The following is a 13016-nucleotide window of genomic DNA, read 5'->3' on the forward strand; positions in this document are numbered from 1 at the left end:
ACACGGCAAGCCGGTATGATAGTTGTACATCGCGCAAAGCATTTCGCCACCTGCTTTACGGCGGCCTTGAACTATGTTTTTTTTTCTCTTCCTCATGTCCGCCCATCCTCGCTTTCCGCTTGTCTTGTTCTGGTGCGAGTTCAGCAGTCGGTTCGTTAGCCGGATTCATGAGTCGTTGGTAGCTAAATACCAGCCAGATGGGGAGGCTAATCGCGAAAGTGTGTAAATTTATGGAGGGTCCCTCTTTGTTAGAAGTGTAAAAGCGGTCAACGATTGTTCCGAGCAGCGGCGTGTCGAGGGGATCGTTAAGATTTTAATTTAATGTTTGTATGCTCTGCAGGAGGGTGTCACTTCTGTTCAATACTCACTCTTCTGTTTGCGTTCTAATTAGTCCAAGAAAGTGAACGGCAAAGTCTTCGATGGAGCAGCGCCTCGGTTCGCTCTTTGGTCCCGCAGGGGTTCATGAAAAGATAACAAATGAGAGAAAAGAAACACGTGTTAAATTAGGAAACACACAAACGCTGCCTGTATAATTTGTCAATTCGATTGCAGATACGAAGCTATCAAAGCTAGAAGCACTCCCCGAGGCCAGTTGACAAAAATAGCAAACTGCGTTATATACCTAACACTTTTAGACAGCCGCTTAGACGTTGGCGTAAACACAACACCTGGCCTCGGGCCTTCGCGACAAATAGTCGGCTTTTTGGGGCAGTTGAACGTTTGACCCGAGTCAGGGCCGCTGCGCGAACACTGGGCGAAGTAATAAATAATAAGCGGTTCACTAACGTATGCCTACAGTGACACATACACAGCCTAGTATCGCTTCGTGAGAGGGGGTTTGTCGCTTGATCGAAATTTGGCCTGCGTGCTAGACTTATTTCGTCGTTGTGGATTGGAGTGACCTACCAGACCGTGTATGAAAAGGTCGCGCGGGAGTTGAACTTTGCAAATATTCGATTGCTTCCTTCCTCGAGTCAAGTGTTGCGTTGACTTGGTCTGGCGGTTCGTACATCTCGATTAGATCGTAGTTATTGTTAGTACCTAGCTATCCAAATTTCGATTTACGTTCACAGGTTATTGACCATAAAATATGCTCGTCCTCAGACATTTAAAAAAGTTATAGGTACTCGAAATTGAGTGCACTTATGATGTGTTTTTCCGTGAAATTGCACAAATTATTGAATTCGTTTGTATGAAGTAGGAAACAAGATGGACGATCCCTTATTTATCGCATTGGTAAGGATTCCACTCTGTGCTACTAACTAATGGTTTTAAACGGATAAGACTAGTATGAGGTCTGAGAAAAACAAACGCTCTTTCTAAGTAATTGATGAAACTTCCAAGGTACAGTAGGATTCCTTTTTTGGCAACAATTTTATTTTTTTTTCAGCTGCCAAAACCGAAACCGTGCCAAAAATGGAACATTATTTTTAAAGTTTGGATTTTCAATTTACGACTTCAAAAATGTTTCAAGGATTTTTAATAATATGTGAAATGAAATGAGATGAAAGAAAAAATAAGCAAATTAAATTTTATTCATGATTTTATCAAATTCAGACGTCGTACAGTGGGGCAAGCTTTCGACGCTCAAAACCTCTACCGCTCTGGGTATATATCCCGGAGGATTAATGTCTTTAGCAAAGCATCTTAGATGGAAATGATCATTATTTTGACAACTTTGGTTTTAAACTAGATAAGTAGAAGCTGATCTAGATCAGTTCTATCTTTTGATAGAACTATCAAAAAACTTTCTTCGGCAAAGTTGTTTGTTTTGATATTTAGAACACATGTACTGAAGACATTTATACTTTATAACCTATGTAGATGGCGCTACATGACATTTAAAAAAATACTCGAGAAAATGAATTTTAACATTTGTTTATGAAAAATGCATCTAGAAATAAATGTTTTATTCTTAAATCTTCGAAAATATACAATAATAAAAATGCTTAAAAGAGTGATTAATGTTATCATGACATTTCAAGGTTGTTTTCATAAAAAATATTAAAAAAATATGTTCCACAAAATTTGTAATAACTTACGAAGCGGCAGCTGGAATTTTGTTTGTGACTAGTAAAAACCTTTAACTTTATAACCACGAAGAGAAAAAAGTGGGGCAATGTGGGCCTTTTGCAGACAAATGAAATGAGGAAAAAAATATAATTCAAGTTTAATAGTTCCTACTTCGCTAGAGATTTTTTGAGTAAACTAAAATATATGCAAATATTTTCTTGTTTTCGAATTCAAATATAATATTTCGAACTGAGAATAAATTTATCAAGTAATTTATAAAGTAATCTTATTTAAATCACTGCTGTGTCTAGTCCTTTCTGCAATTTTCCGAATTGTAGTTCTGTCATAAGGCTGTGCTTATTCTTTGCAAGAAACGTTTATCAGTAAGTTGGCAAAATAAATGCTCATTTTCATCCAAGATACTTTTCCGAAGACAAAAATCCTTCAGGATACATACCCAGGGCGCTAGAGCATTAGAGCGTCGAAAGTAGCATTCTGCCCACTGTGCTGTCCTGTAGAATTCTTACAATCTTCGCGCACTTCTCGAGTGCAATTCCCCTCATTACGAATATGTAAAATAGCATTTAATTCGAATCGCTTTTCTTCGGCCCACTGAACGTCAAAACTTGAACAATTCACTGAATGGTAGTGAATTTGCTCCTGGGGCTGTTATGTCTTCTTTCTGAGAATTATTGAACAATTTTGTTTAAAAAACACAGCTCTTTTAAAAAATTAATAAATTTATTGCTTCTCCATAACTAACCCATTGTTGATCTTTCAAATGGAATTGATAGATTGAAAATCGAACTGCAATGCTTAAAGATATTTAGGTTTGAAGAAAACCATTTGTGTTGGAAAAATCACTTGCAACTTGTCCATATTATAGGGGAAAGTCGTCGGTTGCCGGCACTGGTCGGTTGTCGGCACCCCTATGTAGCTTTTGACAGAAACCAGATATGGACATTCTGATAAATATTATTTGTGTTATATATTAGCGCGATCTTTTTGTGTCGATTGCTGAAGCAGACTCGAATGTTCTTTTCTACAACCAATATATTTTTTGAACAAGTGAAACTCTACTCAAAAGTTTTTTTTGATGATTTGCTTAGTGTTACAGAAAGAAGTAAATCGATCGAAAAAGTATGCGCATTGAATATTCACGATGTGAATTTATTCTATTTTGTGATTCAACGTTAAATGGCTCCGAAATGTTCGCCACAAGTTTTCTTTTGATCAGTTTTCAAAAAGGTTACTAAAATCGGTTGTCGGCATCCAAACATGGTCGGTTGTCGGCACCCAATTTTTTGTGGCAAATGCTCTCAATAACCTAATCAATATGAGTATTTTGGAACGGGCTTTACAAATAGATACCAGAGATCGATCTTTGGAATTATTCTGAAAACCAGGAAGGCGACTTCCGGTTTAGCGTTTTACATTTACATGAAGAAAGTCCACCTGGTGGTGTTTTCACCGCTGGGTAGCACCGTATATACCAGATTGTCACGACCAGATAATTTGGTGGGGGGCTCGGGGTTACCCTGTAGTCCCCCTCCCGTTTTGACTGACTTCTATCTGATCTGTCTGAAGCTTTAGTAAAAAACTGAAGTGCCTGAAACTAACTCAATAGTAGTGAATGCGATCCGTCAGTGCATTAGCAGTGCGTAATATTCGCACTAGTTTTTCACATACACATATTGTGGTTCTGATGAAGAATGATGTCCATAATGCCTTTGATGGGTATTGAACTGAATGAATTTCCTTTTCCCTTTGAATCGTGATGATCATCATTCATATTTTTCCATTTTTAGTAATTTTTTTTAGGGTGCCGACAACCGACCACATTTTTCAAAATGGTAAACAGTTATCATTTTACTAAATTGTTAATAACTTTTTTTAAGTTGACAAATGAACTTAAATTCTTCAATAAGTTATTAGCTAAGGCTTCTAGCTTTCTATTGGTAGGCTTATTCTCATATATTGTTTAATTGGAGTAATGTTGTGAGCCAAAAACAAAAGAGTTCCGACAACCGAACACATTCCCCAACATAAATAATGCATCTTTACACTTATTGTAATGATTAAATAAAACACGTATAGTGTAAAATATAGGTAACCCTTAAATACATAACACTGTTTCAAAACAACATTGCGAAATGCATCTCAAAATTATCACAGTAATGTATTGAAGCTATGAGACAATTTTCACAATATAAAAAAAATTGATTTGCACCTTTGAGGGTTAATATGACTCCCATGTTTGGAAATGAAGTCAAATGTGATATAAATTGATACAAAAAAATATCTTTTGCACATTTCTAAAAGACTTGTTATGACCAACAAAAATGTTGCCAAAAACGGAACTCATTTGTTGCCAAAATCGGAGTGTGCCAAAAAGGTAGCATGCCAAAAACGGAATTTTACTGTACACAGAAAATATGAATTCATAACTAAAAGAATAAATTATTCCGTTTCTTTCAATAATGTATCAAGTTTATGCATTGGTAGCCGCTATGCAAATTGGAGTAGTATGCGTGTAAGTTTTTGTCATAGATCAGCTCATTTTCATCCATAATTTTGTAGATAAATAACAAATGGGGACAGTTCAGAAATTTAATTTTGACGTTTGAATATTTTTAAAATTAAAACGTTTTTGCCCTTTCAGGTTAAAAAACTCTAAAAATTGTCTAATTACGCGGAAAACTATTCACCTTCAAAAAGGCTCTATCTCATTTGGCATAATACCATTTGGCATAATGCCCTTTGGCATAATGCTATTTGGCATAATGACCATTTAGCATAATGGCAATTTGGCATAATAGTCATTTGGCATAAAGGTTATTTAGCATAATGGTCATTTGGAATAATACCATTTGGAATAATGCCATTTGGAATAATGGTCATTTGGCATAATGCCATTTGGCATAATGCCATTTAGTATAATGCCTTTTGGCATAATTCCATTTGGCATAAGAGTTATTTGGCATAACCAATTAGCACCCCGCATTTGCTGAATGTGCGCAAACAAGGAGAATGCCTATGCGTTATGAGTGCAGGGAGAATGGTCTACAATACATTCGACTAGTTTATTTCGTCTGCTTGTTACTATCGAGGGGAGCACTGCGCCTTCCCACGATGCAGCGTTCCCTTTGGTGTTTGCTCTGATGACAAGTAAATCAGAATCTCTCTGTAGAGCAGTATTGTCTAAGCTCATCGAAATTGTTGATGAGATCGACGTTGAACTGCATCCAGAAGTGATTTTAACAGATGTGGGAAGGCTCTTATCAATGCGTTTGCCGTAGAGTTCCCTGGTTCATGGCATAATGGATGTTTTTTTCATTTAAGCATGAACTGATGGAAATATATTCAACAAAATTGTTTGTTGCAAATTTTCAACAAAAATGAAAACAATTTTAATACATAAAAAAAGGCTCTCGCATTTTTACCTGCCGAAAAAATATCTGACGCCTTCGCAAACATCAAATCAGTTTTCAAGTATGTTGAAGAATAGTGTGTATGTAAGAGGAGTGACGACAGCTCTTAAATAAGGAGCAATGAGTATCCGTCAGTGTCACTCTAAACTAGCAAACGACTTCTCTAATCCAGGTATTGTTAGGTATTGTTCCGTGTATGACAGTTGTCATTCGCTTTACACACACTCTCGTAATCCATTGTGCTTCAAGACTGTCATAATTGACGTGATGTGATGTCTGCTTGGATGTCTGACTTTTTGCAAATAATCGATTATCCGTTAATCGAGTAATATTCGATAGCTTGCTCAATATATTTGCTTAATCGACCTAGATAATCGATTAGGTAGTAAATCTTAGTTTGTCAACCAAAAAAAAGTCGCTGAATCTATTTTGATACTTTGAAGCGATTTTCATTTTTGTTCTGCGATTTTCATATTTAGCACATACCCTTCATGAATTATGTTGTCGAATAAATAATATCAGCTAATGAATTTATTCGATTATACCGAAAGCTTGAAATCGATTATTGATTTTTAGATTCTTTTAGAGATTATTTGCGTTAATCGAGTAAAAAAAATCATCGCTAGATAGACGTTTCCTTAAAGTATTCATTCGGTGGAGTAGTTGCTATCATTTCGTAGTCAATCGTGTTGGTGTGTACTGCACCATCAATCTTTGAAGACACCTACAAGTGAAAGCGATTGTAATGATTGTCTTGGTTTGACTTCTATCACACGGAGGGTCACAATACTCGTAATTATAATAAGGATGATGAATAAGAGAATTATTTTCTATTTTGTTTTCATCAGGTTAGGTGTATGGCTTTGCATTGCAGTTAATTTTTAAGCAAAAGCAAACTATTTTGTCTTCATCAGACGTTTCGGTCCGTTTGGGACCTTTTTCAAGGTTCTACACCCCATACAGTGCGAAATCGCATACACCATTCGCATATCCCCTGTATTCAAACGCCTGCTTTTAGACCCTGCAAAAATAGCCGCTAAAATCCAGCTTTCGAGCAAATTCATTTGGCTTATATTGGACTCTCAACAATTAGGCATAAAAGATAACTGTCAAATTCCACCTTAAGAAGAAATTCCAGAGAAACCATTTTTGGCCAACCGCAGTTTAGTAAACTTTAACATTTTAGAGTTTATTGCTTTTATTTTGTATCATAACGTTAGACTGTACTGTAACATATTGTAAAATTATTAACCAATTCCTGTAAAAATCATGATTGTGTATATTTCTAGTCGGGTTGGTGAGTAACGTGTAATCAGGTAAAACTATGTCTCCCACGTAGAGTTTCAAATATTCAAATTAATTGAGTGAGAATCAGAGTTACAAATAATCGAAGCTCTATTTTGACGGCTGAAAATGAACCTGATGCGACTCACGGTGAATAGAAAAAATATTCATTCAAATATCCATGTTATTCATTCAGTTGAATATCGTACAATATATTCATTTCACTAATTATCAAGGCAAATGTTTTCAAATACCGGTAAAGCATATGAAACAACAATCAACATCGCATACATTGTGCCAGGGCCTACTTGGATGCGTTTGATTCGTTGCTGCACGGTCGCTTCGTGTAATAATCGGAGACGAATGAAAATGTGCATGGATGAATGGGCGATTTGTTCGTTTGACGTTTTCAGCTGCGTCACTGAATATTGAAAATGAATGTGGCTGAATATGATCAATTTTTTATTCAATGAATTTGAATATTTTTAACTCTGATGAGAATTGATCATATTCAACCGCATTCATTTTCAATATTCAGTGACGCAACTATAAACGTCAAACAAAAAAGTACCTATTGACTTTTACTTATTCTGAATAATTAAAAAAAATCCATTCGAAAAATTAGGAAGTCGGTATTGTTAGCGTAACGGGCGATTCTAAATGTGTATGGATTGAATATTTAGTGCTAAATGCATTGTAATGTTATTAGGGTTAAATTATGCCTGTTGATGTTGTGCTGTTTTAAAAGATTGTTTTCATTGAAATTTTTATAATTTTTACTCCATTGGGCTCTACGAAAATAATGAAAATAAAATAAATGGAAACAAACGAAAAGATTAATACTATATAGGTATATCTTTGCTACTTTGTCATTTAACCACATAATATCGCGCTGTAGCTTTATCCACACGATATAAAAATGACTGCGTTGTGCACTATTTTAACATTCAATTTACAATTCTCAACCCACATGCAATCGAACACCAAGCATAAGCACATAGGAAACAAACACGACTTCTAACCGAATCAAACGTTCGAATGGACAGGTAAATTGAATTCTACTAGCAAAACAAGCTCCCCTAGAGTTCCGATGCAATCACCTGGTGTCCGGCAACAGCCGCTCGAATAAATAAACCGGTAGACGCAACAACAACAAAAAATCGAATCATAGATTTCGACAGCCAAACGAAACCAAACCCAACATTAGTGGTGATGGTAGTGGTGGTGGTAGCGGTGGTGGTCGGTCACCAATTGGCTCTCCGAGTGCTAGTCAAACCGCACGCGGCGGCGACTCGTTAGCGAAAAAGCAGCAGCAGCAGCAGCTGGTCATCGAGACACGAGACGCCAAATAAACGACCTAAAACCATGTGCTAATATAGTGCGCACACTAACCTATAATAAAGCAATTCTGCAACGAAACTATGGCAGTCCGCAAGGGAAACCGCCTTTGTTTGATCAAGTGTGAAATTTCAGCATCACTCGCGGGTTACCTATATTGCAGTGGGAACTTTCTAATTGCAAATCGAGCGGCGCACATTCTAAGCAATAGATTTGAAGGGTATGGTACCACTTTGTCGCTTATTTAGTATTAGTTAACATCAACCATTTTTAACGAGTTGTCTGTCATTTCGACGACGATGATGATGCCGTTACTTTTTAGACATATGGGCTTGGTTACTTGGACGGAGATTTCACCCGTTTCAGTGTCGCGATAATTATGTTGTCGCAGTAGATGGGTGGTGAATGCACTTCACAGACAACAGTTGTACTACCCAGCCAACTTTAATGCGTTGTTGACTTGCTGTCAAGACCTTCGTCGAATTTAACCTGCTGTTATTGTGCTGGGGTTTTAATACATCTACAGCCATTAAATTTAATAGTAAATTATAAATTTATTAATAGAGTGGTTGTGAATAACACGAGCTACACGAAAAGTGACGCAAAGTATCCAACCAGGAATAAGGAATCGTTTTCAAATGGCACGTTCTCCCGACAAGTCACCGCGTTCTGCCTGGTTACTATCTATTTCCTCTATTCAGTTTTCCCCATTCACCATGGCATTACTCACTAAAATTGTCCAAAGCGCACGCGGGTGAATCATAGCCCAGCACTAACTCAATACACTTGCCACCGACAGTCGTCTCGGATCGGAATCAGCTGTGCTTGACATTTGTTCGACACAAACACAAAAGTCACCTCGTCGTCGGGCGGCCTTTCGACGGCAACAAATCCAAACCCGACCGTACATAGACAAGTAAACGGAGCATTCCAAAATTAAACTTTTGTCGAGGACTGCCTTTACTGAACATAACGGGCCAATCCGTTCTGTTCAAGTTCTGTCGTCATCGGCAATCATCGAACTTGTGCTGGAAAAGCGGCGTGGAGCGACGGGGCAAGCTTGCTGTAGCTGCTGGGATCGCGTTTCATTCCTCGTAAGGCACACAAACATAATACTAATTACCGCTGAAGGACGCCCATCATCCATTCATGCTAGCTGCAGCAGTTATCGTGCAGGTTTCGAGTGGATGGGCGCGCTGGTCATTAAGCGGTGCACCAAATTTTGCCCGTGGAATGTTTTGCCTTGTTCTTGGTTGTGTTTTGCATGGATTGTCGATTTTTGTGTGTGTAGGGGAAACCGAAGAGAGTTGAAACAGAGGAGAGTTCAAAGAAGGCCCATTGCTAGTGAAACTAAGCCATTAGAGATCTGGCCAAAATACTTTTGTTTTCCATCTTTCTTATATGTTTAACAAAAGTATTGTTGCAAAATCCCTACCTGTATGGTTTTGTTGGCAATGGGCATTGTCCTCTATTTCAAATAACCTCGGTTTCCCCTACATAGTTCCATTCAAATAAACACTGGCGATGTTGTATTGATGGTGCCATCACTATGCGCGGGCACGTCATGTTAGGACCAGGAACCTTGAAATTAAAGGGGGCCTCACAATTGATAGCTATTTTCGGATTTAAGCCATTAATTTATAAAGGTAGTTGCCTTAATTAAGAGCGCCATGCAGTTCAATGAAATGAAAACTTGATAATAACCGATCAACTGATTAAACTGATTATGATTTTAATAAATTATGCATTGGATTTGGATAGATTTAGTACGTAACGTTTGCTAATTACAGTATTTCGTATCTCATAATATTTATCACCAAATAAATCCACATATTAGTGACAAACTAAACTGTTAGCGTAGCTTAATTTTGGAAAACGACAGATATTCTTGAATGATGGAAAATGAATGGTGCAAACCCGGGACATTCACAAGGGAACCCCCATCCCCGCCGATGTAAACTCGACTGTACCTCCCGCTCGAACGTGCCTGGCAGACTCTTTCCAGGTTTTCGACAAAGAAAAAAAAATCGCACTCAATTTCTGCAGTTAGTTAAAAGAAACCGGGTATTTCTTTTATGAGAAGGAGATCACCGAGCATTTCTTCGGATTTACACACATACGATTCTTGCTAGACAAATCAACAAAAACTGGAAGCTGATTTTGAAGAAGTCTACAATCTTCGGCTGAACGAATTAGACGAATTATCTTGAGGTCATTCGCATCTGATAGTGGTGTACTGCCCATGATCGTAAATCAGTCCCATAAAGATAGGGAATCCCATAGAAAACGGGACAAATATGCGATCATGGGCAGTGTAGTCTTCGGCACTAGATATATCTCATTGAAGTACAACAGTAACACAGGGCGGGCGTAGCGTAGTTGGTAAATCGATTTCCTTGTACGCAGCGCACCTGAGTTCAAGTCCCGACCCCGCACATAGGGTTAGAAATTTCTCATAAGACATTTTTTTAACCCGAAGAGACGAATGACGTTAAGGTTAAAACCTCCATAGTTGAAATAAAAAAAAATCAACAGTAACATAAGCGATCCCAGTTACTTTGGAGTATGCTTGACGTAGAAGCAAATGGTGATGCCTAGCAATCTCCATCTCTCGATCTATCCTGTAGGATCGAAATAACTACAAAAATGATCGTTGCCTCCAAATTCACTTTATCAAAACCGGTAGACATGTAGGTTGGGGTAAATAACATGTTTGACACAGAAGTTTAGTCACTGTCAAGTGTCCAGAGCCGAAGCGGTAGCGATCATCACTTAGGCATTGCTGGGAGCATGCAGCGTCATTTTGAAAATTTTAACAGCTGCCGGAATCTGGATGATGTCTGCCGACTGCCAGATTTTCTTCCAAGCAGCTTATAAATTCCTGGTTGTGTCTGTTTTCTTTCAATTTACGTGCAAAAAGTAAGTTACAAAGAGAAACAACAGGGCACTACTCCAGTCTGCTTCCTCATCTCGTACAGATCAGAAGCCAAAAAGCGACCCGCTTGCGAACAGCACACAAACAAAAATACTACCCGCGCTGCACCGCTCTAACGTGTTCGCGTAACATATAGACACAGGAAAGTTCCGTTGCACCTAACTGCGAGTGAAATGAGTGAGCAACAAAATAAATTTCGCCCATTATGGGAGAACACAATCGCGATTGATTTTTCGCAAACCCGACTTAGACCTTCAGTGCGCGAGGTGGAACAGTTGGTCAAGGTGAAAATGGAACTTGATGTTACAGAGATTTCACACGTCCAGCTTCACCACACCAGGAATGTAGTACTAATAACGTTCAACTCCTTAGCCGATGCAGAAAGCTTCGTAGCAAAGAACAACATGCAACATGACGTCGAATATGAAAACGTCAAAACCAAGATCCCCGTGAATATGGACCTTGATCTAACGGAAATACGCCTCTATGTTCTGGCACCTCGTACTAGCACGGATTATATTAAAAGATTCATGTCGAAGTATGGAAAAGTGGAATCTGTCTCTAACGACACTTGGAGAAACTTTTTCTCTGGCATTCTCAACGGTGTTCGAGTTGTGCGAATGCGGTTGTACCAACCTATACCGTCTTCCTTGACTTTCGAGGGCAGATCATCTCAAGGTGTTAACTACATACAAAGAACCCTATGTACATACCTTGGGCAGACGCCCACGTGCCAGTTCTGTAATCAGACTGCACACTACGGTAAGCCATGCGCCAAAACAAGTAAAGAAAACTCATCTACAACCACCACTACCAAACAGTCTTCAACATTTGCCTATACACAACAGACAGCAAGCCAACAAATGAATGCCGAACAAACAATATTCCACGGCATCCCAAAGCCAATACTTACCGTACGCAGGGATGAAATAAACAAGAAAGAAGACGGCTATATCAAAGTCACTCGAAAACACAAAATGCACCAAAAATCTGACAGCGACAACCATTCCAGCGATGATGATATGGATACCACCAAGAAAGAAAGTCAACACAAGAGGCGGAAAGCAGTGCGCCCAGGATAGTCGACAAAAATAATGTTCAATTTTTTATATATATTTTGTTATCTATTTTGAATGAAATTTTGAATTTGTAATTTTTGAAATGTACATTATTTTCAAAAAGGCGAATAACTCTCGAGGTTAAAGCCTTAATAAATAAACAAACAAACAAACAAACAAACAACAGGGCGCTACTGACGGAAAAGACATTGCACAGTGGTCCAGAATGCGAATTTAGCAGGAATTTTAACTTTTTGCTAAAATCAAATGACTTAGCCTTACAACATGTTTGACAAAGTTGTTGGCCCTTCTTTTTGTTTAAACCGATGCTAGGGTGGTTATAAATGTAGCAATATTTAAAATAGAACTTTTGAATGGTTTGAGATAGAGCTTTACTGTCTTCGATGAATTTGTAGACCAACATATTTTAGGCAAATTTGCAGAAGACATGCAAGCTCTAGCTCAAGCTCTATATTTTCCATTGCACGAGAAATTCAAATGTAAGCTTTAGGGTGTTCCTGTTTTATTTCTATAACGTTTGATGTTTTATTTTACGCTAAAGTACCTTTTGGACAACTTAAAGATTATTTTAGGGCGCATAATTTGCTTTAAAACACCAACTACTTATTTTTTTCGTTTTAAAGTTATAAGAACTTTTATATAAAAAATATAACTTTTTCAAAAAGAATTATCCTCGATTCATTGAACATTAAATACTGTTGCTTTCATATGAAATAGCATGCTTTGTAGTATGGATCACAAAAAAATGGCAAATATTTTTTTTATATCTTGCAATATTTACTCAAAAAATAGTTAATTTTTAGTGTAAAGTATATATATATATATATATATATATATATATATATATATATATATATATATATATATATATATATATATATATATATATATATATATATATATATATATATATATATATATATATATATATATATA

General features: G+C 37.4%; 1 protein-coding gene across 2 annotated transcripts in view; it reads right to left on the minus strand.

Moving 5' to 3' along the window:
• The window catches only part of LOC131682206 (protein disks lost), a 763875-nt gene that overhangs the window by 252438 nt on the left and 498421 nt on the right, over positions 1 to 13016 (minus strand). For both annotated transcript variants that reach the window (XM_058963527.1, XM_058963526.1), the window contains exon 3: positions 369 to 442. In XM_058963527.1, the coding sequence (XP_058819510.1) occupies positions 369 to 442 (74 nt within the window). The remainder of the gene's footprint in view (positions 1 to 368; positions 443 to 13016) is intronic.

Source organism: Topomyia yanbarensis, chromosome 2, assembly GCF_030247195.1.
Source record: "Topomyia yanbarensis strain Yona2022 chromosome 2, ASM3024719v1, whole genome shotgun sequence".
NCBI lineage: Eukaryota > Metazoa > Arthropoda > Insecta > Diptera > Culicidae > Topomyia > Topomyia yanbarensis.